The sequence below is a fragment of the Phalaenopsis equestris genome, unplaced genomic scaffold (assembly GCF_001263595.1).
Source record: "Phalaenopsis equestris unplaced genomic scaffold, ASM126359v1 Scaffold000022, whole genome shotgun sequence".
NCBI classification, from domain to species: domain Eukaryota; kingdom Viridiplantae; phylum Streptophyta; class Magnoliopsida; order Asparagales; family Orchidaceae; genus Phalaenopsis; species Phalaenopsis equestris.
The window spans coordinates 226,312-252,691 of NW_018164464.1; the positions used below are offsets into that span (position 1 = coordinate 226,312).

Genomic DNA, 26,380 nt, shown 5'->3' on the forward strand with positions numbered 1-26,380 from the left:
GCAGGCCTCTTCATATCATACCACCCTCGGCTCGCCTCGCGAAAACCCTAACTCCTGCATCACTCCTCCTCAAATGGCCAAACAGATCTACTACAGCACGACCTTCCCTGGCGGCACTGGAACCGTTTACTCCTTATACGGCGCCGAACCTTACTTGCCTGTTGCAGTCGGATCCTCCCGTTACGCCACTGATGGGACCGCCCTTACGGGCGTTGGTGAGCGAGCTTCTTATGTCTACACTACTCAGAACAATGGTTTAATGGCTCCAGGCACGGAAATACCCAGCGTCGGTGTGTACTCAGCCGGGAACATTGGTGCAGGCCTGACTACGTTGCCATCAATTGCGGTGGATGGGTTGGGCGTGACTACGACGGTGAACGCAGAGTCGAAGAGGTCCGCGGAAGGTGAGGTTTCGTTTTTATCGGCTTTTTTGTTTCGGATTTTGATGCCTCAATGGAACCTATTGATTTTTTGACTCTTTGTGGTGCCATTTGATCAGAGTCTGCTGTTGTCGGATTTCTTTTGGGGTGGTCTTATTTTTAGGCGAGTAGTGAAAGTTGTATTTGGAATCTAGGAGGAACATGTGATTCTGAAGTAGGCAACAGTTTTGTAGAAATTTGCTCTTCTGTCATTTGTCTTCCTAGTTTGCTTATCTTATTTTACCTTTTTGTTTTATTTTATAGAATATATGATTCTTGCAAACTACCGCAGTGGCTGGATAGGTATATTAAAGAGTAGAAAAAACACCGATAAGGTGATGGGGTTAAATTAATATTACTTGAGTACTGAGGAAATATATTAGAAAAATGCACTCATGACTCCTTTTTTGGGATTCTCGCGCTGAATTCACAGATTTCCATGATGGTTTTATGATGTTATGGCTTATAATTATCATCTCATACTTTTGATTTATTATATTAGCCAGTATTTGTGTATATGAAAGAGTGCACTTATTCCTATTTCTAAAAGAAGTAAGAATATTTATTATCAACCGCACATTCTGAAATAATTTTTTTTGTATGATAGCTTCAATGTTTATTATATTAGCCAGTATTTGTGTATATGAAAGACTGCACTTAATATTTATTATCAACCGCACATTCTGAAATAAATTTTTTTGTATGATAGCTTCAATAAATTTTTTTTGTATGATAGCTTCAATGAAGTTCAAAATTATGATGAGTCCTTTTTTAGCTGAGATTTATGATTTTTTTCGAGCATACCGCAAATATCAAACTTTAATGATCTTGTGCATAGGAAGGAGTGTGATCGTTGCTATAGCTAAAGAGAAGTAAAAAAGATTTATTATGTATCATAAACTGGACATTCTGAAATATTGTTTTTTGAATGATAATTTCAATACATTTCCAAATTAAGATCAGTCTTATTTTAACAGAGTTGTATGATTTTGTATCGAACATACTGCAAATAGCAAAATTTAAAGTTATTTTTAAGAAATTGGTTACATTTATTTTATATATATATTTATTAATTATCTCTGTATCAGAAAAAAAAAATTGCCTCATCTGTCACCCAGGCGATTTTAGGTTTTTAGTGCCTTGATGATACTCTTCTTTTAACAAGCATGCAATTGCCCTATATGAAAGAGGTGAATGCAGTCTTTCTCATCCGAAGCTTGCAGGGATTGTAAATAACCATGCCATTCTTATGATTTTATGCCCTAATCCTTAATTGCTGCGACGTTGGGCCATTTGTGCTTGCTGTCTCATTAAATTGCAGTAGTCTCGACTTCTGTGTGCTATATATAGACTGGATTACTTATCTACATTATATATTTCTCATTGCCTTTTCTCATTCATAGATTACAATGGGGTTTTGGGGTTTCCTGATTTAGTTTTGGGCTTTCCTAATTGAGTTATTTCTTTCAGTCTGTACTTCCCAGTGATATACCTATAATAAATAGTGCTTGTTCATCTTTCTCCATTTAATTATTCTTAATATAGAATTATATAATGCTTTTATAAGGTTTAGGTACATGTCACTTCCCTTTACGATTCAACATCTAAGGTGGAAATTATTGGGCTGCTATTATTTTATGCATGTTAATGCTTTCCACTTTCCATATACATGTAAATTGTATCTTGGAATTTGTTATTTGGGACTACTTTGATACTTGCATCTGTATTTATTGAGGAACTTGAATCATAGATTGTATGCCATGTGAAACATTTTCATTGAAAAATTGAGAAAAAAATATTATGTTAATATTCTTTTATTGTTTTCTTGTAGTTTGGTGTTTGCTTCACTTTATAAAACTATTTTTACTTGAAAACTCATGCATGATCTTTTGTGTTGCTATAAGTTTTTGTTGTTGTTGGGTTTAACTACTTGACTATCACTAGTTTGTCCTTTTTTTTAAAAGGTGCCGTATAACAATTTTTCTTTCTAAATTTTCTTTCTCGCAGCCCAACTTTTTTTACATCATGTAGTTTTTCATACATAGATAACAAAAGCACATAGCAATTAATCTGCATGTGTTTTATTTTTTGTCTTTAATTGAAATGCATATATGTAGTATTACTGAAAATTTAAACCATTTGTCATTTGCACCATCATGAAATGCATTCTTGAAATTATTAAATTGTATTTGGAAACAAGTTATTTCCCACCGGCACGTTGCTTTGAGACAAGTATCAGATTTGGCACTATGTTGCACTACTGCTGAAGAAGTGTGGCTAATAAACTGTAAAATGTTGCAAAATTCTGGCAAAAATCATTTTTTTTAATAACTTGTTTGTTTAATTTTTTTGGCAGATCAGTTTGAAATTTGTAATTGATCTAAATTATGACTCCAGTTTGGGTACTAGTTAAAATTTCCAGTTTCTCTATAAACTAAGAAAAATAAAACCACAGGGATTTCTCAGCTAAAGGTGATGCTGTACCATTGTTATTGATGTTAAGCTTTTCAACCCTCCATTTATGTCTCTACACTTGTTAATCTTTGATGTATCCTTCCGGAAGTCATATATTTGGAGAGTATCCTTTGAGAGTTGTCTCAATGTGATTATTCTTGAAGGCAAAAAGCCATGATGTTTCTTAGTTATGATAAACATCACATCTTCTTTGATGTGGTGTTTATCATCTGCTGCTAACTTTTTCATTGATATAGATGTCCTTAGATTTTCTTACCAATATATAGTTGGATGCAACGCACATACAAGGATTTTCTATTGGACTCTTCATTGTCGATGTAGTTTTAACATTTATTTTATTCATGTTATATTGCTGAGGTTAAGTTTTTTATTGACTAACATTAGAACACCATTTTGATGCTCCAAAAATGTTCTGTTCTTTACTTTTTGGATTTTTTCCACAACCATGCAGATACTTTAACATTCCTAATCACTGAATTGGACTTTGCTATTTGGTAGATTTTTTTCCTTGGAATTGAGATTATGTCACGTTTATATAAAAAGAAAATAACAATTAACTTTTATGGAATTTGGTGATGGTTTTAACTGTGATGGGCTTGTTTTTTTTCCTCCATAATCCCACTAATTTATTGGGGCATAGTGTCTGATTTACTGTACAAGTAATGTCAGTCCCAACTTGCAACCATGCAATCTTGGGGAACTCTTAGACCATAAATAAGCAGATTTGTGGTAGCATTTGCAGGATGAGTATCACATTTTAATAAAGGGATTTTTATATTATAAAAAAATACACAACAAAATTTTGATTTGCTAATTGTGTGCTATTTCACGGTTACAGATAATATTTTGAATAATGATACGTGATATTATATATACAATACCCATGTGCTTCTATAGTCTTATTTTATTCTCTCTACTATCAATGTATAGCTCTCTACAATCAGAGTATTCTAGCACATAGCACTATTGGGCCAAGTGATGCTTTATTATCTACATACTCTTTGGCCAAACGCCCCAAACTTGTAAGCTCAAGCTATCTGCCTATGTATCCTCAACGCCCCGGAGAGAAGGATTGTGTTCACTATATGTTGACAAGAACCTGCAAATTTGGAGAGGCTTGCAAGTTCGATCATCCAGTTTGGGTTCCTGAAGGTGGAATCCCAGACTGGAAAGAGGTGACCTTTTAACTGTTTTTGTTTCCATTATAGATTTTTTTTCACTACTATGATTACTAGTATAAGATACATTCCTTCATATATGCAGTCTATTATTTTTGATGAATTTTTTAAATTTTAGTAGCTATTTCACTTTATCTAAACTCTTAGTTGGCTACTTATTTAATTTGTATTTATTAAATATTTTATCGTTATTGTATTTTTATATTTTGTTTAAATATGTGTTTCTTATTACATTTTGTATGATATTTTTCTATTATTTCATAGAAGTTTTTGGTTTCTTATAAGTTTCCTTAGACGAATTGATTAAGCTATTTTTCAACAATAGATGGTGATTGACAAATCTTTGATAAATAAGTGTTATATTTCTTGAGAATAGGTTGGCATAGTTTTCATGATCGTGTTCATTGATTTTTTGATCGGTTTTAGATTGGGAATAAATTGAATGTTAGCCAGATAAGTTTTCTTCATATATCTTGCGATTATACAAATAAAATTTTAGTTAGTGAGTCGGGATGAATCATGCACTTGGTTGACCATTTCAACTGGGCTAAATAAAGATTCATCTACCTTATAATATATAACCTAAATTTTTGTTTATGATAATATTGATGATTTTATAATGTGTTTAGGTTGAGAATAACAATAAAATATTACAGTATATATATGCTTGGTGTATTTTGTGAAACTAAGCAATAATAAATGTTTGTCGATAATTCGGAATCTTATTATGGTAGTTGTTGAATTTTTTAATTAATCTAAAGATACCCAACAACCTAATTTGGTTTGAGTATATATTATTTGTTTATCATCATTTGTTTACTTAGTACACAAGGAGTGAGTTTGGATGTGGCCTTGGCTTCATAAATGGGTTGTGAGATGGGATTGAATAGTCAGCTAGCCAAGCTTTAACCCAGTTTGACTCGGCTCATGTTTTGTCATTTTATAAATTGGAAAAATCATAAAATTTTTATGCATATGATAATTTGAGGTATTAATTACCTCTCACCTAATATGTAGTTATACATCCCATAATTTCTGTTTATTTTCATATGTCATCAATGTAAGTCATTGTATTTGTTCTATCTATTGGTTTTACAATAAAACATCTCAATCATCTCATTTACTTGAGCTCAAGCCGGTTTGATTAATCAAGTGAAGCCTAGGCTCAAGTCTAGACCAGTTTGAGCCTTGACAAAATTCGGATAGGAAAACAAAAGCCATAACGATAGAGTAGAAAGATAATAATGTATTTTTTTTCCCCAAAAAACACCAATTGTTGCAAAGAAATTAATTATTTGACCGCTCAATGTAATTTTCTATAATAGTGGCCATCACAAGTAATTGTTCAATAGCCAATTCTAAGTTTTTTGTAAAAAAAAATTGTTGAGTTAACTGATGAAAATTATTTTTAATCTTTACACATTCATGGAATATTTCTCAAAAGAAAATACAATAATTGAAAATTTTGGAACTTGTAACTATTTCTCTGAAGTTAAAAAGTTGCGAAAGAGATATTTCTTTGTTGTTAGTTTGAGACATTCTCTTCTCAAACAATCTACATGATTTTAGACTATTAGTGAGTATTTTTATTAAGTTTATTTTTGATGTCCCTAATGGTTGTAAAAATCAATCAAATACAAAGACTTTCCATGACTTAAGGCAAATAATTTGAGTATAATTTTTTTTTTCAATAATTAAACTAACTTTTATATTGAAAAAAAAAAGGATAAATAGGGAAGACGATACATGCAAAAGATTTACAGAAAGGCAAGAGAAAGGTAAAAATAAAAACTAATAATGGTATGCCCACAGAATGTTGAAGTCTAGTAACTTGATTCATTATTCTTTTTTGATTCTCCTATTTTCAATGTCACCTCCATCCTACCTCAGAGATGATATACCAATGCCTCCATATACCTTAATTTGGGTTGCTTATTTGGGCTCCCTTTTGTAAAAAATATAGAAGCCACATACTCGGGCCACAAATCTCACATCCTTAGTTGTTACTTGTGAGAACCATGACAATTAAATTTATTTTGGAGGAAGAGAAGCGTTAAATGAGGGAATAATGCGTCTCAGCACTTGTTCATGAATTAACTGATTATTGGATATTTTTAGTTTCTTTTTATAAGAAAATGAAGCCTTGGATGCAAAATTATGATATTCTAAAGGCCCAAAGAGGGTTTTTTATAAATCAAAACAATCATATGAAGAATCACATTTCTCATAAATAAGGCTATGATACAACATAATCTTTATATCATTCCATCGTATCCTTATCTTTGCTTTAAATCACACATGCAAGTATGTTATTAGGCACAAACCCCAATAAATTAAATAAAACTTTAAGATAAATTCAGTTCACTACAAGAAGATTAATATGCATGAACATGTACCATGTGTGAATAATTGTTTTCATTCTTACTTGAAATGAATGAGATTTAAGTGTTTAAGAGTTTCAAGATATAGATTGAGAAGGAATTAAGGTTATGAAAGTATAATCTTGCATTGAAATGGATTGAGAGGTTCAAGCTTCAACAACTGAATTTTGGTTTGAACCAGATGATCTAATAAATATTAAAATTATTTTAATATAATTTAAATGATATCATAAAATTATAATAATAATATTTTTATCAATTCAATCACTACTTTAATTTAGGATATTTTACCCTTAATTATTTTGAATAATATTCTAAATCAAAATTTTGAGACGTTATACTTTCTCTATGCTTAACTTTTGATTTTTTTTTTCTAGTTACTCTATAAACGTAAAAAACGTGAAATTGATGAATATTAGATCTATTCTGTTTTTTAAAATTGGATCGATTTATCAGTTCAATCCTGGTTATCTGTAGAAGTGATTTTTGACTTGTATTTACTGGTTGGAATGGTCGAGCCACTCTATTTTTAAGAACCATGTGCTTAACCATTTAAATATCAAACATTAATTTTTTTTGCAAGTTTCATGTTAAAAAATAATTAATTATTATAACCATGTGGCAATGCATTTCACTAAAAAGACAAAAAAAATGTGAATTGAGAAGAACTCTAGAGCAAATGAAGAGTAGTTAGTGTTGATCAATGTTTTTTGTGCAAAGAGGAGCAACAACTAAGATGTCATTTGGAGTCATTATCGTCAACTTTGCCTGACACCATCACTCTCCTCGTTGCATGGAGTCAAGGCCCTCATTGAAGCTTGAGGTCCAAGTCCGCATGATCTTGTTGCCGTTTACAATCTTTCTGGCATTCCTTTGTGTGCATCATATCTTTAATCCCTTGCTAAGCCTAATAGAAAGAATATAAAACTAACAAAAAAATTAAATAATATCTATATTACTTCCAAGTAATATACTAAAGAAATAAAAATTGCACATGCTACAGAGATATTATGCTATGCGACATTGCCCATAAATATCACAAATAGTTTGCACAATTTTGATACCCAATGCCTTGCTGTGCATTAGCGTGGCGGGTGTACTTTGCTACGTTATGGGCAATAATGCTCCGGTGTTCTATTGACATGTAGGCACCAATAAAGCAAAATTTTTTTTTTTCAATTAAGCTAAAATAATAAAATTTGTAAAAGAACTTGAATAATTATCAAGTACAGGACTAGGTAATACTCTAGGTACATCATCTTTTATAGTAGTAAGAGTAAAATTCCTGTTTGGTTTTGTGTATAGTTGGTATAATATAAAATGAATGCAAGTTTTTAGGATTTTAGGGGTTTGGTTGAAAATAAAAGAAATGCAAAGTTTTATTTTGAGGAATTTGGAATAATCTCATTAGCATGGTTTCATTTTATTTTGAATACTTCCAAATTAGGCTTGTTCGTAATACTCAGCTCTTGACATAGATCGCCACCTCATTGTGATTGGCGTGTGAGCCTTATTGGCTTTACATGTGTTTTGAATACTCTGACTGTATGTTTCTATAAACTTTATTTTCTTATTTTTATGGAAACATTTTTTTCAATATTGTACATCTCAGTGGCATATTGCTCAATCGTTGAGTAATCATCAATGATTTATTTATATACTATTGGTATTTTTATGACCATTTCTTAATGTTTTAAGTCATTTTATTCCATATGAAATATGGAATTTGGGAAAAAAGTTTAATTCAGTTTCCCTTGATTACGTAATTTTGAAGTTGATCAATTTCTAATATTGTATGCTTTGCGATATCGTAAGATAACTTTCTCTTTTCATTAATAATTTTCTAAATTTTTTAAAAGTAGCATTAGCATAATATTTTTAAGACAACATATTTACAAAGTATGGATAAAGATGCAACTAAATTTATATGAAAATTTATGAAAGATAATTAGGTTGAAAATAAAGTATCATGGCAATGATAACAATTAAATTTATAAATAAAATTACTACTCTTACATTAACAAGTGTTAATGCTCAGTGCTCAACAATTTAAAATTCAAAATATTATAAATTTTTTCAAGTCTACTGATTTTAAATATATAAAAATAAATTAACTTAATTATGTAGCGGTGCCTATCACCAAAAGATATATATATATATATATATATAATGGATAGAGGCTATTATACGAGTCTTCAGCCACCCCTAATGTGCCTAACAATTCGAGTACCAACTCCTTAAGGCCAACTGTGCCAGAGAGGATTCAAACCCTCGACCTGAGGGGTCTTATACCGTGGATGCAAACCAACAGGTCGGGGTACGCGGCATGCGCGCGCACACATATATATGAAACACAATGTGAGAAGAATATTGCCATAATTAGCATAAATAGTATGCCTTTGGTGGCTCTCTCCAATAAGTCACAGAGTAACCTTGTTAAACCCTCTAAAATTTTCAACCAACATTATACTTAGTGATGAGCAATTTCATACCCTATCTTTAAGTGAAGAGGAACATGCAAATCTGTACATGGAGGAATTAGACAATCCAAGTTGTTTTATGTGTATTAAAGTTCCACAAAGTTTTACTGTTGAAATGATTGAAAGGAGAAGAGCTGTTGTGGATGTCAATAAACAAGTTGATTGGATAAGTGGTTGAAAGTTTTGAATAACAAGTTAAAACCTGTACAAAAGGCACAGTAGTGTCAAGGTCGAAGTATTTCTACGTGAATAGGTACAATCATCAAGTAAACAAGCTTCACCTCCAGAGAACTTAAATACAAGCGAACTAAAAAGGAAAAAAAAAGGAACTGCTTGATCGAGCACATGCTTTGAGTCTTTTCTATATAGGAATGGAGCTAATGATTCACTATTCCAAATGTCGTGTTTTACATGTCTGTGTTCTTTCATGTTTTTTTATTGGAAAAATTACATACATGGCACACAATTCTTACATATTTATATATCTAATGCATAAAGTTTAATTTTTATAATTATCAACACTAGTGTCATGAATCTCTGCATGTAATAGTGATACTTTTGATGTGATTTTAAAGATTTGAGTGCTATGTATGTAAATATGAAAGATTAGGTGTTAGATATGTAAATTCGTAAGGATTGTGTGGCATGTTTCTTGTTTTGAGGCATGTTTCTTTGTAAACGCTTTCTTGTTTTGATTGGTTTTCTTCGCTTTCTCCCCTCTACTTCTCTCCCCCACAAAATCTAACTGTAAGGATCGTAGTCACGTTGTAGAAAATGAATCAATTGTTAATACTGGATTTTCCCTTCTAGGCTGTCCATGAAACCGCTAACGGATGACATAGTACCATTTACCAAGGTCTTCCAAGTGACTTTATAATGCATCTTAGTTATTAACTTCAAACATGTGTGGTACTTTCCACATTTAAAAACCTTAGAACTCGTTTACCAGATTACTATGTCCATTTCATGATCGAGTTTTAATAAAATTTTATTCTATCTCTATAGAAGTTATTATTGTCATCATTATTTTTGTTCTATTTTTTTTTGGTGGATTATTGTCATCATTATTTTTGTTCTATTTTTTTTTTTTTGTGGCAAACTCTTAAGTACCAATGAAGACTTCATAGGATTTGCTTGCATATAGGATTATGCTTGTAGTAGCTCAAATGAGAGATAGAAATTGGTGAGATATGGTAAGAAGTGTATAATGTTATATCATATTGTTAATAATCATGCAAATCCTTAATCTCGACTGAAGGAATGAAGGTTTATCTGATATAATGTTTTGCTGAGTATTGCTTTTTCTAGACACATTGAAGTTGTTTTTGAAAGTACTTGATTGGGTTTCTCTGCTTCCAATTTTTTTTTCTGTTAGAGAAAGAACATTTTGTTTTTACCAATTTGTCACTTCTCTTTCGTTGCAGGTTCCACTTATTCCTACGAGTGAATCCCTTCCTGAGAGACCAGGAGAACCTGACTGTCCTGTAGGTTTTATGTATTTTCTCCCCACTGAAAAATTCTTTGCATTATCGTCCAAACTGCCGTCATATGTATATATATTTTTTAACTATGCAGTACTTTTTGAAAACCCAAACGTGCAAATATGGTTCGAAATGTAAGTTCAACCATCCCAGGGAGAAATTAAGCGCTTCTATTACTGTAGCAGAGGTAGGGCTTCCCAGCTCGTTATGCCACCCCTCATTTTTTTTTTAATTTCATACTCTGTTAATCTTCTTTGTATTCACCTGCAGAGTATTGAATTTCCTTTCAATTCAGAATTACCAGAAAGGCCATCAGAAGCTGTATGCACGGTGAGTTTGTTCTCTGCCCCTTTTTAGTATTCATTTCTTCACTTTCTCTTGTTTTTTAAGGTCTTTGACATTCTGTCCTAAGTTTTCAATTCTTTAGTTTTATGCAAAGACTGGAAAATGTAAATTTGGTGCGAATTGCAAATTTCATCATCCAAAGGGCATCCAAATACAGTCAGCTGGAAAAGACACAGGATACCCTGAAAAAAACGAGTCAACAACATACAATGCTGATGCAGCCAAGACATTCGTTTCATTCTCACCTGCCTTTTTGCACAATTCTAAGGGCCTACCCATTCGACCGGTAAACTACTTTAATTGCGGCTACATGCTGCTTTTTAAATTTTCATTATTCGGCTAGGTCGGTGAATTGTGACTTTTTTCTAAGCCTTAGATGGCATCAATAATTCTGACCGGAAAGAAATCTAATGTGTACCTATCTGTCAATTTTTTGATGTGAAAATTTAATTAAAATATAAGATATATAGTTTAGATTATGAAAGTAGTGTTATAATTTTTTAGAAAATGAGACTGAATGAATTTCATTAGTCCAATAATTTGCATAACCGTGCCTGACACCCTGAATACTACACATTCAAAGAGAAAAGTGTAGATCCCGGTAATTAACCCAATCCTGCAAACTAAGAGATTTGTGACATCCATTTGGTCTGCGAACCTTTTATATGTGACTGACAAATTCCTCTATTTAATACAAAGATTAAATAGGGTTTATTTTACTTGGGTTTTAAGTTCCCTATAGAGGCAAACCCTTTTAGTTAATTACATCTCAAGTGACGGGAGTCACTTGTCACTTGAGAAAACTCTCGATAATGATCAGTAGTTTTAGTCTTCAAGAATTCAAAGTTTAGGTTTTTAAGGTAGGACGTGAAAAAACAAGTGGGAGTGGCTCAAGTGAGAACAATCCTTTCAGGAGTCCAAAGGAAGTAAAGGGTAGTGGATGTCACAGATCCTGAGGGGAATCCTCAGTGACTTCCCAAACTATCTTACTGTGTGACTGTGTTTTAGAGAGGATTTTATTTGAATGTTGAATCCTGTTAATTTTATTATTTGAGACTTACACTTGCATAATAACTCGTTATGCAAATAACCCGCAGAGATAAGAGGTTTTACGTCGTTCTAGACGACAACCTCAAAACCTAAGGCGAATTAGAGCTTACGCTACACAACATGATTGTGCAGGGGCCTAAAAGAGGGTGAGGATTTACGTCACGTTGGGCGAGCTACCTCGAAAACCTATGGGTTATTCAAACTAGGAAAGTTTAACTGGTGAAAACTTGTTTTGCTGTTGTAGAATGACGACCACCTCTACTTGTAGTCTGCTCCAAACTCCTTGCTGCGCTGCCCACAAAGTAGCTCTAAGCTCATCGTCGAAGTAGCAGTCCTAAAGTCTAAGGTTCAAAAGGTTGTACCATGTATGTTTCAACGTCTCAGTTTTGTTGTCATTATGGGGGGTTAAAGTTGATTAGAACGACACCGGTTAGGATCACACGGTTTCCTCGTTCCGGTATCGCTATTTTTTTTTGAATTTACATGACCTAAATGAGTTGTGAAACTCATTTAAACCGGGGAGATTTCGTTAGCAACTGTGGGTTACCTCCTCCGAGGGACTCCCGTAAATTCGAAAGAACGTGTTATATTTTGTTTTATTTTGTTTTGAAAATGTTGTTTAATTTTGAAAAAATCGTTTTTGTTTTGAAAGTGAAATTTTATTCAGTACTTGCATAATGTGTTAGAGCAAGTAATTGTAATGGAGAAACAACAATAAATAAAATGTACCTGCGTACGTGGTGTATCTGCTGCTACTATCCCTATTGCATGTTTAACTCACAAAACATAATATAATTTGCAGGGAATTTAAATAAATTGCAGAGAAAAAAGAAAAACAGTAAGCAGTAGAACAAGTCGTAGCAACAACAAGGAACTCGGAACAGGTGATCCTAAGGTTTCCTACAACTCCTGACTGCAACTAGCGAACTAGTACGGTGATTCTACGAGCTCCTACGGCTCCGGGAAGCAACTAGCAAGTGTGTACGGTGATCTTACGACTCCGGACAGCAGGTAGGAATTTCGAATAGTACCTGTATGGGTTCCTATGAACCCAAACAACAATGGGCAGCACCTATGCGGCTTCCGACGAACTCAAACGCTAGTGGACAGCACCTAGATGACTTCCTACGAACCCAAAAAATGGTGGACAGCTCATAGGTGGCTTCCTATGAACCCAAATAGTGGTGGACAGCTCCTAGGTGGCTTCTACGACACCAGATAGTGGATTTGGAGCCTCAGACAGCACCCTGCAACGCTCCTATACTTCAAACAGTGGCTTTGGAGCCTTGGGTAGTGGTCCTATAACTTCCTATGACATAGGGCAGTGGCTAGGAACATTGGACAACACCCTACAACATTCTTATGACACCGGACAACGGCTTGGAGCTTTGGACAACACCCTACAACATTGCTATGACATTGGACAGCGGCTTGGAGCTTTGGGTAGTGGTCATACAGCTTCCTACGACCTCGGGCAGCTGCTAGGTGCATTGGACAACACCCTACAACGTCCCTATACTCCAAACAATGGCTTTTGAGCCTTGGACAACACCTTACAGCATTCCTATGATGCCAGGCAGCCGCTCTTTTGGAGCCTTGGACAACACCCTACAGCGTCCCTGCACTCCAAATAGTGGATTTGGAGCTTTGGACAACACCCTACAGCACTTCTACGCACTGGGCAGCGACTTGGAGCTTTGGGTAATGGTCCTATAGCTTCCGAGCAGCGGTTAGGTGCATTGGACAACACCCTAAAACATTCCTATGACACCGGACAGCGGCTTGGAGCTTTGGACAGCACCCTACAACACTTCTACGATGCCGGGCGTTCCTACGAACCCAAACAATGGCTTTGGAGCTTTGGACAACACCCTACAATGCCCCTGTACTCCAAGCAGTGGCTTTGGAGCCTTAGATAGCAGCCTATAGCACTTCCATACTTCAAACAGTGGCTTTGGAGCTTTGGACAGCAGCCTACAACGCTTCTACGACACCGGGCAGCGGCTTTGCAGCCTTGGACAGCACCCTACAGCGCCCCTATACTCCAAACAGTGGCTTTGGAGCTTTGTGCAACAACCTACAGTGCTCTTATACTCCAAACAGCAAAGGAAAACTCCTCGAAATAGTCCCAAAGAAAGCAATTTAAAAGACCCTTAATCTTTCTCCAAAACTGCGAATAATGTGCCTAAAACAGTGGGTAAATTTTCGCAAGACCAGCCCCCCCAAAACAATACTTTTAAAAGCTCCAAATGGCTAAGTAAAACAACCCGAAAAGATCCACAATTCTATTCCATAAAATCAACAAAATGGCCCAAAAGCTTAGTGTTTACACCACTCCAAGCAAGAATTAAAATCAGCTCCAAAGAGCTTATTGAATTCTAAACATGAAAAATTGCACTTTTCATTAAGAAAAGGAGATACTTGCTCTGTGAAACCCAGGATTTAGGTAGTATGCATATGAATATGAAAGTTCAGGTTTTAGACATACGAATCAATACGCCTCCTGTAATATCTATGTATGTAATATCTACGCCTCCTGTAATATCTATGTAAATGTCATGGAAGCTTTAAGAGCAATGTGGTGCCTAGGTATTCCCATTTTCTTCCAACTACACTTTCCCCCAAAAATAATAAGTAAAGAAGCATGGAAATTCTCCAAACAACATACCAACAAGCTTAATTTTCTTTAGAGAATAGTTCTTTCAGATTCAAAAAATGATGGGAGTTTTAAAAAAAAAAAGACTGCAACAAACATAGAGAAGATACGAACAACGAGCCTTTGAGTAAAACCTTGCTTACCGTGGCTCAGAGCAGGAAGGAGATGTATGGTGAGGGGAGAGACGCGACTTTGAGAGAATTGAACTGGAAGACTTGTCGTGCCGAGGAGGGAGATGCTTCTGTTGCGCGAGGAAGAAGCGAAGCGGTCGAGAGGGCTTCGGTAGCGCGAGAGATGAGCAAGGAGCTTCAGTTCGCACACGAGGGGGAAACAGGAGTTGAGCGAAGGCTTCGCTGAGAAAGGAGGGAGTTCGATCGAGCACGAGTCTCCGTCGCAGAGAGCTTCGGAGTTCGATCGAGCACGAGTTTCCGTCGCAGAGAGAAGCGATCAGGAGCTTTGAACAGGAGCTTCGATCGGGAGCTGTGATCGAGTCGCAGAGGAGCGATATCAAAAGGAGCAGGCGTTGAGCGGAGATCTTCGGTGCAACAAGGTGTCAAGCGAGGTTTTTATCGAGCAGCGAGCGGGCAGGGGGTCTTCTGTCGAGTGAGAGCAGGGAGGCGAGGGTTTCTGTCGAGCGAGATCGAGCAGAGGAAACGGAAGCGAGCGGGAGAGCCGAATTGCAGGAGCGGGAGATTGGCCAGCGAAGGGAGATCAGCAGGGGCTTGGGAGAGGCAGAGGAGGAAGACTACGGAGGAAGAAGGCGATCCCTCCTTTTAGTAGAATTGGAGCGGGTTCAATTAATCAGGAGCCGTTACTCTGGAAGCAATTAGCGAGGAAATAAACTGGGGAGAGGCAGAGGAGGAAGACTACGGAGGAAGAAGGCGATCCCTCCTTTTAGAATTGGAGCGGGGTCAATTAATCAGGAGCCGTTACTCTGGAAGCAATTAGCGAGGAAATAAATGGTTTCCAAATGTAGGGAGGTTTAATTGGAAAACATTAACACCTGAATATTTTTAATTATAACAAAATTTAAATGCTTTGTTTGAATTTTGAAATTTGAATTTCAAATTCAGGTGAGCTGGTGTCTAGCCTGTGTTCAGCTCGAGTCCAGCCTGAATCGAACCCGAGTTGAACCTGGGTTGAGCCCGGGCCCGCGCACCGCTAAAAAAATGTGCATCGATATACATGCTGGTTGCTCGCGCGTGAAACCATAACAATATGAGTGTCCTTCCTAGCTAAAGTTGACGTCCCGAACGCATCCGTGTGGTCCGTTTCGTTATCCGAGGTCGTCCGGACGAGTTCGCCGCTGGGCGAGTCAATTTAAGCCAAAATCGTGCGGGGTGCGATGCATGCGTAAAATGCGGCATTATCGAGCGTTCGGGTCGCAAAGGGGTTCCCTAGGAGCTACTCCTATTAATGTAGGAACTCGACTCGAGTTTCATGTGCCGATCTTAATCAACTCAACGGGATGCCGAGGATTTGGGACCGCCCATGCGAAACTCGAAGGAGTGACGGGGTGGCTCGAATTTTCTAAATGATGTGTGTTTCGTACTAGTCCTCTAGGAGGGTCAAACAAGAGAAACCTAGAGCTAGACCCTAGGCTCTAAGGAGAGAAGTGAAGACCTCATCCGAAAATGAGGTCAACAGTACCCACATAGATATGACCGTATAATTTGTTGAAATCCCTAATCGCTCGTCTCCAAATAAATGAAAGTCCCTATTTTACTATTATGTGAAATTTTCTAATCTTTCTCTTTATAGCTAGACCCTAGGCTCTAAGGAGAGAAGTGAAGACCTCATCCGAAAATGAGGTCAACAGTACCCACATAGATATGACCGTATAATTTGTTGAAATCCCTAATCAAGCATCTCCAAATAAATGAAAGTCCCTATTTTACTATTATGTGAAATTTTCTAATCTTTCTCTTTATTATAGGGTGAAGCAGAATGCCCGTTCTACCTAAAAACTGGCAGGTGTGTTTGTTTTTATTTCTGCATGTAGAATATTTTAAACAAAACAAAATCCCTGGCACCATACAAAATCATTTTTTTCCTTCTCTTCTTTGCACAGTTGCAAATATGGTGCTACTTGTCGATATAGTCATCCAGATAGAGTCTGTATGTTGCTTACTGTACTATATATTCTGAGGATTCTTCTTCTTCTTCTTCTTTTGTTTTTTTTTCCTCTGCACTTCTGAGTTTTGTTTGGTTGGAAAACTTTTGCAGTTATCAATCCCACACATACTGCAAATTTAAACAATGCAATTTTAACTCCAGCCGTTGCCAGTTATCCTCTCGGAGTGGTAAATCCAGCTGCTACTTTTCTCCCAACTGTAGATCCTCGTTTGGCTCAGGTAGCTTGTGTGACACCCCACATCCACTATGCTTATCTTAATAATGACGCCATTCATAATGGGTTTAATGTCTTGCAGAACCAGTCAGGTTTCGGCTTCAGATTTCATTTTGCATGGACTAACTTTCCCTTTTATTTTGCAGGTTGGAGTTACTGTATACCCTCAAAGGCCAGGAGAAATTGAATGCGATGTATGTTCTCTATGAACTTCCAAACCTTTTTGATAAGTGTGCTGACTAATGCTCTGTATTTTTAGGGCCTTAATCCTTGGAAATATGCTAATCTTCTATATCGTAGTTTTTTTTAAATTTTCTCAGATGTTTTTAGTATAAGGGTTCCTTCTTTTTTTATATTTTTGTTTTACCAAGCATGTAACTTATCTCGAAAAGATTTTCTTTCTGACAACAAGGTTTTAGATTGCTGCGCTTTTTGTAGCCTGATTTCAAGACATTTGGCATCACCAAAATTTAGTAGAAAGCTTATTATTATAAAGAGTCTTGCCTCTTGCATAATTTTCATCATGATATATGACATGCTTATGTTTATCATTATAATTCAATATCATGACCTTTCCATCTTCTTTACTTCTTAAAAACTTGTGTAAATACACGTCTTGTTTTCATGACTTTAATTGATGGTCGAATAGTTTGTTGTTGAGTCTTCGTCATTGATGTGAGGGTTTTAACTATTTAGGGAATGATTATCTATTCCATAACATGTACAATTGCGAAACAGACATTAGTTTTATGTCTCTATTTTTGCTTATTAATGATTATCTATTCTTACTATTTTAATTTAGGAAGAGTTACAGACTTACCGCACCACTTATTTATTTACATATCTAGCACCTAAATTTTGACGTTTACGTCAACCTTAGCTATGCACGAGAAGGTGTATTTCACTTTCTAAAAGTTAAAATAGCAATATTATTTATGTGATATGTAAGATTTGGGTGGAATAAATGTAAAAAGCAAAGTTTGTGTTATATATGTAAAAGCATAAGAATTGTGTGGTATGGTATGTATATTAAAGCCCCTTTAATTTAACGCCACTTGATGTCAAACAAGCATCTGCTGTACTGCATAATGTCGTTATTTTTTGCCTGCAGTATTACATGAGGACTGGTCATTGCAAGTTTGGAGAGAGATGCAGGTTCCACCACCCTGTCGATAGATCAATACCAAATGCAACTAGTGCGAAGCAACCCCAAGAAAGTGTCAAGCTTACCCTTGCTGGGCTTCCTAGAAGAGAGGTAAACAATTAATCAATTTTTTTCTTGCATAGCAAGCTTGTTAAGAGATAAGTGGCTATTTCTTTTATGGTTCATGCCTTATAATGGAAATTTTCGGTGAGGCTAATAATTTGTATATCTATTTTATGTTTTAACCAAGGTTCTAAGAACTGAACCAAAAATTGAACCGGTGAAGAGAGAAATTCAAGGTTCAAATGTTAAACTGGGGTTGAGTTTAATCGGATAACATAATAAATTTTAAATTTATTTAAATATGACATAAATGATGCTATCTTTACCCGAACCAGAGTTTGGAATTATCCAAGATAGGTATAGGCGGTCGGACGGTGGAAATTAAATTTTTATATTCAAGACCCACTAATCAAATTATATTAGAATAATATATTTAAATTTATCTTATTATCGGTTATCCACATCTTTTATAAATATTTTCTCTTATATTACTTATCTTTTAATTAATTAAACATGAAACGATAATTTATAACAATAACAAGTTTATCATAGCTAGTGAATACTCATACTTATAAATTACAGTAATACAAGAGAATGAAAAATAATATGCATGTCAATTAAGCTTTTAATAAATTAATTTAATATTTGAGATGTTATTCCATGAATCCTATTATATTGCTAGTATATCTATATCATTTTATATCTGTGGAATCGTTATAAGAGTTTTGTCTAAAAATTTTTATCACTTAAGGTACGTCAATATCAATTTTATTTTTCGTGTACATTAGCGTTCTCTCGATAGTAGCATAAATGAGTGACTTTATCATAGTTAGTAATGCACATGTAAACAATTAATCTAAATATATCACTTGACACTAATGCATTCAATTGGTACATGAATGATATCATTCATGATAGTAAGTATACAGTAATGCACATGCATGATAATAAGTAGCTATATACATTCATGCCGATAAAGGAAAGAACATATAAATTAAAATAAAACTTGTACCAGTATTTATTAATACAAAATAACGAAAAAAAAAACTAAAATATTACCATAGATTAAAAGTACGAGTACTCATCTCAAAATCGTATAACTTGTCTTAACTTAAATCTTTAAAAATGTTTAAACATGTCTCAAACGGTTAGCTAAAATATTATGAAAGTATAATTTTAAATATATCATTAATTATCTTTTGTGTACTTATGTTAGTTTAATTGTTGATTAAAAGTTTTTATTTTAAGTATTCACGTTGCATTAATTTGACCAACAAAACTAATATTAAATCAACATTTATAATTAATTTTTGCTCTAATTTAACATAAGTAATTGTAGATTTACTTTCATATTTCTATTTTTATTATATTATTTAATGTTATTATTACATATATACAAACCAAATAATCTACTTTATTAATATGTAATCCTTGATAGCACAAACCTAAACTTTCAGCCGCCACACGATATCTCCTTCCCATCTTTCTTTTTTAGCTTGATCGCCTTTACACGTGAGAGATCCAACTCAAGAGCTTTGGCTTCAGCTTTCTCTCCCGCACGAACACATGAACTCGACCCGTCTCTTTTTCCTCAGTCTCTGCTCTCTGACCATGCAAGAGCACCTGCACCCACCGTACTTCTTTTTTCCTTCGATTGGCCAGGACACAACTTCTCCTCATTCAACACTGAAGTCGCAGGTTGCTCCTTTCTCCTTCGCACGTGTTGATCAAGTTCCTCAGTAAGTTGTTAGGGTTGGCTTCTACCTCTCAATTTCCTTCTATCTTGCGTCAATTTTTAAGGTGAGTTGACCTCCTTGGCTTCCCGTTCCTCTTGCTTCATTTCTCCTCTATTTGGCTTCCTCGACCTTCTCACTTCATCTCTCCCTCTATGGTTGCTTGACTCATTGCTTCGTCTCCCTTCCACTACTCGACGCTTCAATTCCTCTCCCGGGTATTAGAAACGTGAATTCACAATCTTTCATACTAACAAAAAATTCGTCCTCAAAATTTATTGACTGTCCTGAGTCATTTCTCCTTAAGAAGGTTGGCATGATTTATCCATAAATTTCTATTAGATTCTCTTCTTCTATAATATTAGGTATATCACAATGTCTGAATGAATATAATTATTAATTTGTTAACTTAAATTTTTATTTTTTATTATTAAAACTTTCTTATAATTACTCTGTTGGCTCTTTCATCAAGATTTCATTAATTAATCTTAAACTTTGATTCTAACACCATTTTTATCATGACCCGACCTGGGCTTGAAATTAACAAAGACAGGTACAGACAGTCGGACAGTGATAATTAATTTTTTTATATTCAATTATCATTTAACAAATGAAAGAACTACTAATCAAATTAAATTAAAGCAATATATTTAAATTTATCTAGTTATTATTTGTCTACACATTCTATAAATATTTTTCCTTCTATCGCCATTTGTTAATTACTTAATTAAATCTGAAATATTAATTTAAAACAACATTAAGCTTAAATAAAGGTGGTGAATACTCGTACTCATAAACTATAATAATACAAGAGAAATGAAAACAATATGCATGCCAGTTATGTTTCTATCAAATCAATATATTTATTTGAGATGTTTTCAATAAATCTTATTATTCGAGAGCATATCCATATAAATGTATATCTGTATAATCATCACAATAACACTGTCTAAAAGTTTATACGATTTATAATATTTCAATATCAATACTCTTTTTCATTTAAGTGCACAAGTATATTAGTGTTCTCTTGCTAGTACCATAAAGAGGTGATTCTATCATTGTTAGTCATGCACGTAGAAACAATAAACATATCATTCATGTGCTCATAACATTCATTTCAATATATTATATATAACATACGCCAATGCATGATAGTAATACTAATATATTCATAGCAAATTGACCAATAAAAGAAAGAACGCATAAATCAAAATAAAATTTATACAAATATCTACTAATGTAAAATAGTGAAGGAGAACCAAAATATTATCATAGATCAAGAGTACTCATGTCAAAGTCGTACGACTTAAATCTTCAAAGCTGCTTAATCTTGTCTCCAATGGTTAGTTGCCTAAAATATCATTAGTATAATTTTAGCTATATAATTAATTATCTTTTGTGCTCTTTTATGTTGGTTTAAGCCTAAAATATCATAAGTATAATTTTAGCTATATAATTAATTATCTTTTGTGCTCTTTTATGTTAGTTTAATTGTTGATTAAAAGTTTTTATTTTAAGTATTTATGTTGTTTTAATTCAGCCAACAAAATTAATATTAAATCAACATTTATAATTAATTTTTACTCTAGTTTAACATAAGTAATTTTAGACCTTACTTTCATTTTTTAAATACATCTTTCATATTTCCATTATTATTATAATATTTAATGGTATTCCTTACTTTCATTTTTTAAATACATCTTTCATATTTTTATTATTATTATAATATTTAATGGTATTATACACACACACACACACACACACACACACACAAACCCAATAATATACTGTATTAATATCTAATCCTTTATAACATAAATCTAAAGTTTTGGCTGCTGCACGATTTCTCCTTCCCTTCTTTCTCCTTTGGCTCGAACACCTCTGCACGCGAGAGATTTATATTGAGAGCTATTGCTTCGAATTTTCTCCCTCACAAACACACGAACTTAACCGTATGCGCCTGAGAGCATTCACCTCTCCCCTTTCTTCCTTCAATCGACCAGGGCACGGGCTATCCTTCTTCAGCACCGCATTCACGAGCAACTCCTTCCTCCTTTGTCTGTTTCGATCGACTCTTTTGGTAAGCTGTTAGGATTGCTTCGACTTCTTTATCTTCCTATGTCACACGTCAATTTATAGGGAGGACTGGCCTCCTTGGCTTCCTCACCCTCTTGCCTCGTTTCTTCCTTCTTCGACTTCCTAATCTTCTTGCTTCATCTCCCCCTCTACGACTGCCCAACTCATCACTTCCTCTGTCCCCCCTCTATTTGACACTTATATTCCTTTTTCCAGTAATAGAAAGGAGACTGTGCCGTAGTTTAAAAAATTAGTTATAAAATATAAAATAAATATCTCAATATTTAAATAATTAACACCACAATAATTTTGATGTGTTATTCGTAAATTTAATAGCAATTGATTTTCAGAGAATATAAATATAAAATATTAGTCTCGTATCACTAAAACTTTTAATAAAATTTTTATTAAAAAAAAAAAATTGTAAGAACCTAAAGTTTATTGCAATTTCCTTGTTTACACCTCAATCATCTTATAACTCAGTTTTCTCGAGTTTGCTATTGGCTCCCATTTGCCACGCTGCATGGGATACTTATGATATGGTGGATGCTTTTCCTCCCATCATTGAATTTGCCACATGATGCTAAAGAACTCTTTGACTACATTTCCAATGCTTTTCTTCTCCATTGGACACTCCCCATGCAAAACCTTGTACGAATTGCTTTCATCCCAATGGCTTGTCCTTCGTACCTTTCTTGCTTTTTTTCTTCTCATTGTGAGACTGATTTCATAAATGATCTCAAAAAGTTCTCACCGGAGCAATCCATTTCAAGTTTACGACTGATAGTGTGGCGATTGTGTTGACGGAAGTTGTCTGCGGTGGTTCACACGATCGGACCCAATTCGCCGGTTTCTCATCGAACTGCGATTTCCAAACAATCTCGAACGGTTCAGTGCAGAAGCAGCTACTTTACACATCCAGACGGAACCAGCCTGGACCAGTGACCGGTTCCTGATCAAACCGGCCGGTCCAGTCAAGTTTTCAGAACTGTGGTTTTAAACTAATTTCATGTATTTACATATCTAACACCTAACCCTCCACAATTCTTCCAGGACCTATTTTAAATTAATGGGAGCAAATAAACCCAAAGGCCAACACATAAAAAATACAGCAATTTATATTTATTTTTGACTTAATTGTTTTTGTTTCCATTATGATGACAATAATGAAGTTTTCACAAGACGAATTAACAGCATTATAAACTCTTTAGGTTCTTCTTTTTGATTATTTGTGATTAAATTCTAAATAACAACGCCTCATTTTATTATGAAAATTTAGAACAACAAATAGCACATAGCTTCTTATATCCTGTATAAGCACAGCCATACTAAATGGGACTTGGCGGGGACATGGTCTGCACGGCTAGATAAAACAGGTCATGGTGGGGACATGGTCCACATAGTCAGACGAAAGCGGTGACGTCATAGGAGTAACTACAACGTCTCTGGAACTATTGGATGAGTCAGCTACCATAGGAATAGAGATCCTTGAGAACATGAAAGTATCGTCCAAAAGTCTAGAAAAGAAAAAAGGGGCGTTGTTATGCATCACCATCAAATGTCGGCCTCTCCCTCGAAGAAGGGTTCGCATCGACACGAGTTTCTGTAGTCGGAGCAGAAATATGTGCATGACTCCTCGTTTGTAGTAGGGCACAACTCCATATTATGAGAATTCCTTGCGGTCACATTGCCTTAAAAATATGGCCGGTGGAAATCTACTAATAAACTGTTAATGCATAATGTAACTTCGCCTGCAAATAACATATTACATTCACTTTCGTTTGTATTCCTTTTTTTTTGTCTTGGTGAAGTTGTAACTTGTAAGCTTTAACCTTAGTTTAAATTTATTAAAGTAACGCATCTTTGGAATGGATGGATGGAAAGTAATTAGAGAGGAGTTGATGGAAGAGAGAGAGAGAAAGAGAGTAATGATGAAAGCGAGACAAATTTTCAACACTCAAGTTTTTACATGGGAATAAATTCAATTTTTTGGTTTCTCGCAGGGCTCCGTTGCATGTCCCTTCTATATGAAGACCGGCATTTGCAAGTATGGCGTGGCATGCCGCTTTGATCATCCTCCTCCTGGAGAAGCCGTAGCCATGGCGCAAGTAACCAGCGGGACGGCAGAAGCAAGCAACGGTGACAGGTCGGGTGAGGAGGAAGAGGACGAGGAAGATACAGGTGAGTCTTCAGAGTGATATGGTTTTGATCGTGCAGCCTATCTTCTGAACCATTAATTGTTGGGCAAGCTTTATGATATTTTTTTATGGTGTAATGAAGTATGGATTGTTTATTTTTTTCTTCTCCTTTATTCTTGTGTTTTTAAATAGACTGTTTATTGATAAACTTAGCATTGCATTTTCATTTTAATTCCTTTTCGAGGAGTATCGAAAATCTTGCATGAGAACAAGTATTGGTGGAAATATAAATTCGAAATTAGTAAAGATATGCTTCAGGATATGTTTACTAAAATAATTAAATATTAAAATTATTATATAAGTATTATAAAATAATTGGTTGTGTTTATTTATCAGTCATTAGACATCAATTTTAATTGGTTTCAATGGTAGGATTGATGTATGAATTTCCTGATTCTGAATCGGCATGGTCGGCATGAGGTGACGTCCATTCTATGTTTTGGTATTATTGTCAATTATTTTACGTTATATGATATGATTTGTTTGCCGTCTGCCGAGTTAAAGAGCTCACTAGTCGATGTAACTCTTATGTAAGTATTAAAGATTTATATACACACACCACTCGATTCTTATGTATGAATATATCTTATACATAAATTTCAATTTTTACGTGTGCATTGCATATTATCCATGCATAACAATGTTTTTTTTTTTTAACAATTAAAATGATTGTATTCTTTATGTTATATTGTACATCAAAAATGTGTTAGCAGGCTAACAAAGAGTATGAAATGGCAAGGTGGGGCTTACATAGAACTGTTTGGGAATCAATCTTCACTTACCCGACATATTTCAGATGGGAAAGATTTGACTCAATACTGGATTAGAGCAAAACAAACGACACAAGGTTGACCGATTTTTTAGTCTGTCAACCTTCCAGCACAAGGCCGTCCAGACCATCTCTCAGTCAGACAATCCTCTAGCCCAAGGCCGCCCGAACCGCCTCTTAGTCAGACAACTCTCCGGTTCAAGACCAATTAGAGTATTAGTAGGACAAAAGCCTATTTTCTGGACCTCGACCCTAAGCAATGTCAAATGTCCATAATACCTTATTACTGTGCTTACTTTATATAGTTGTAATCTACCAGTCCCTATTCGATAAATTGGGGACTCATTTAATGCATAAGGGTTACACGATTTTACTGTTCAAGGCTGTACTCTTGCTCTCTCTTTGCCATCGTCACTTTTCTTTTCTTGCTTTACCTTAGGCGCGCTCCTAGATAATTTTGGATTGAACATCTTAAAAGGCTTGAGGTTCGAGAGGTTTTTATATGACCCTAATATGCACAAACCTCAAGTCTTGGCCGTGCTTTGGGAAATAACCAAATGCATCCTAGCGGAGGAAAACAACCCCAAGTGAGAATTGAAAGAACGTCAGGTCCAAACGAGGGCTCCCTCGAGCAGCGAGGTAAAGTCAAAGGAGGACCATAAACTGCCCTTCAGACGACGATACAAAGATTGCCAATCCAAGCAGTAGGGAGGTTAGGTGAGGAATTGTGACCCGTGATTGACACAATGTCATGAACAACCGTATAGTGAGTTTGAGGGCTTACAAGCTACCCCATTGAGAGTATCAACTGCGGAGATTGTGGATGCCGTTTAGGACAATGAATACTTCAAAGAGGCCACTCCAATGAGAACTGGATCTTTCCTTCGAGACTTAAGAAAATATTATAAGTACCACCAGGACCATGATCACGTTACAGAGGAATGTGGACATCTCTGGAACATCATCGATGAGTTCATTAAGGAGGGAAAACTGAAGGAATTTGTGGCCCAGGGACCTTGGGTCAGAGGTATGGCAAAGCCCCGACAATGAAGCTCTAGCAGGATCTGTCCAGACGAATGTCGTCCACATTGTTGGGATAGTCTCGACCATTTTCGAAGGAACATATTCCTCCCAACAAGCCTCCCATAAGAGGTCCAAGACCGGGGAACTGTGTAACTTCGCGTCTATCTAAAAGAGAGGAAAATGCCCTCTTATTACGCTTACTGATGAGGACTTGCCTCATAGGGGAAACCCATACAAAGACGCTTAACGAGGATAATAATCAACTTGCGGGCTGGAAGCATCCTCGTTGACACGAACTCTGTGAACATCTTGTTCAAGTCAATGTTCGAAAGCTCAATCTTTAGATTGACCTGTTGGTAGCGTCGGTTGTCCCCCTAAACGGATTTTTGAAAGAGAGGAAGAAAGCGTTGGGTGTCATGACGCTGGTGGTCACTTGAGGGGATGGCGAGAAACAATGTACATAAACAGAGGACTTCCTGATAGTAGACCCACCTAGCACTTGCAATGCTATCCTCGACCGTTGACATCTGAATCATTTTAATGCCTTGGTTTTCACATG

At 35.3% G+C, this 26,380-nt stretch overlaps 1 protein-coding gene across 2 annotated transcripts; it reads left to right on the forward strand.

Moving 5' to 3' along the window:
- LOC110018447 (zinc finger CCCH domain-containing protein 37-like) lies at window positions 1-24,195 on the forward strand. Of its 2 annotated transcripts, XM_020715765.1 has the most exons (12): window positions 1-404; window positions 3,825-4,069; window positions 10,358-10,417; window positions 10,509-10,601; window positions 10,685-10,744; window positions 10,842-11,045; window positions 16,402-16,439; window positions 16,537-16,583; window positions 16,692-16,819; window positions 16,962-17,009; window positions 17,927-18,070; window positions 23,835-24,142. In XM_020715765.1, the coding sequence occupies exons 1-12, from the start codon at window positions 74-76 to the stop codon at window positions 24,027-24,029; spliced, it is 1,593 nt and encodes a 530-aa protein (XP_020571424.1). In that variant the 5' UTR covers window positions 1-73; the 3' UTR covers window positions 24,030-24,142. The 2 variants fall into 2 exon arrangements, with proteins under 2 accessions (XP_020571424.1, XP_020571425.1); XM_020715766.1 differs by lacking the exon at window positions 10,842-11,045 and having other exon boundaries at window positions 23,835-24,195.
- The last annotated feature ends 2,185 nt before the right edge of the window (window positions 24,196-26,380 follow it).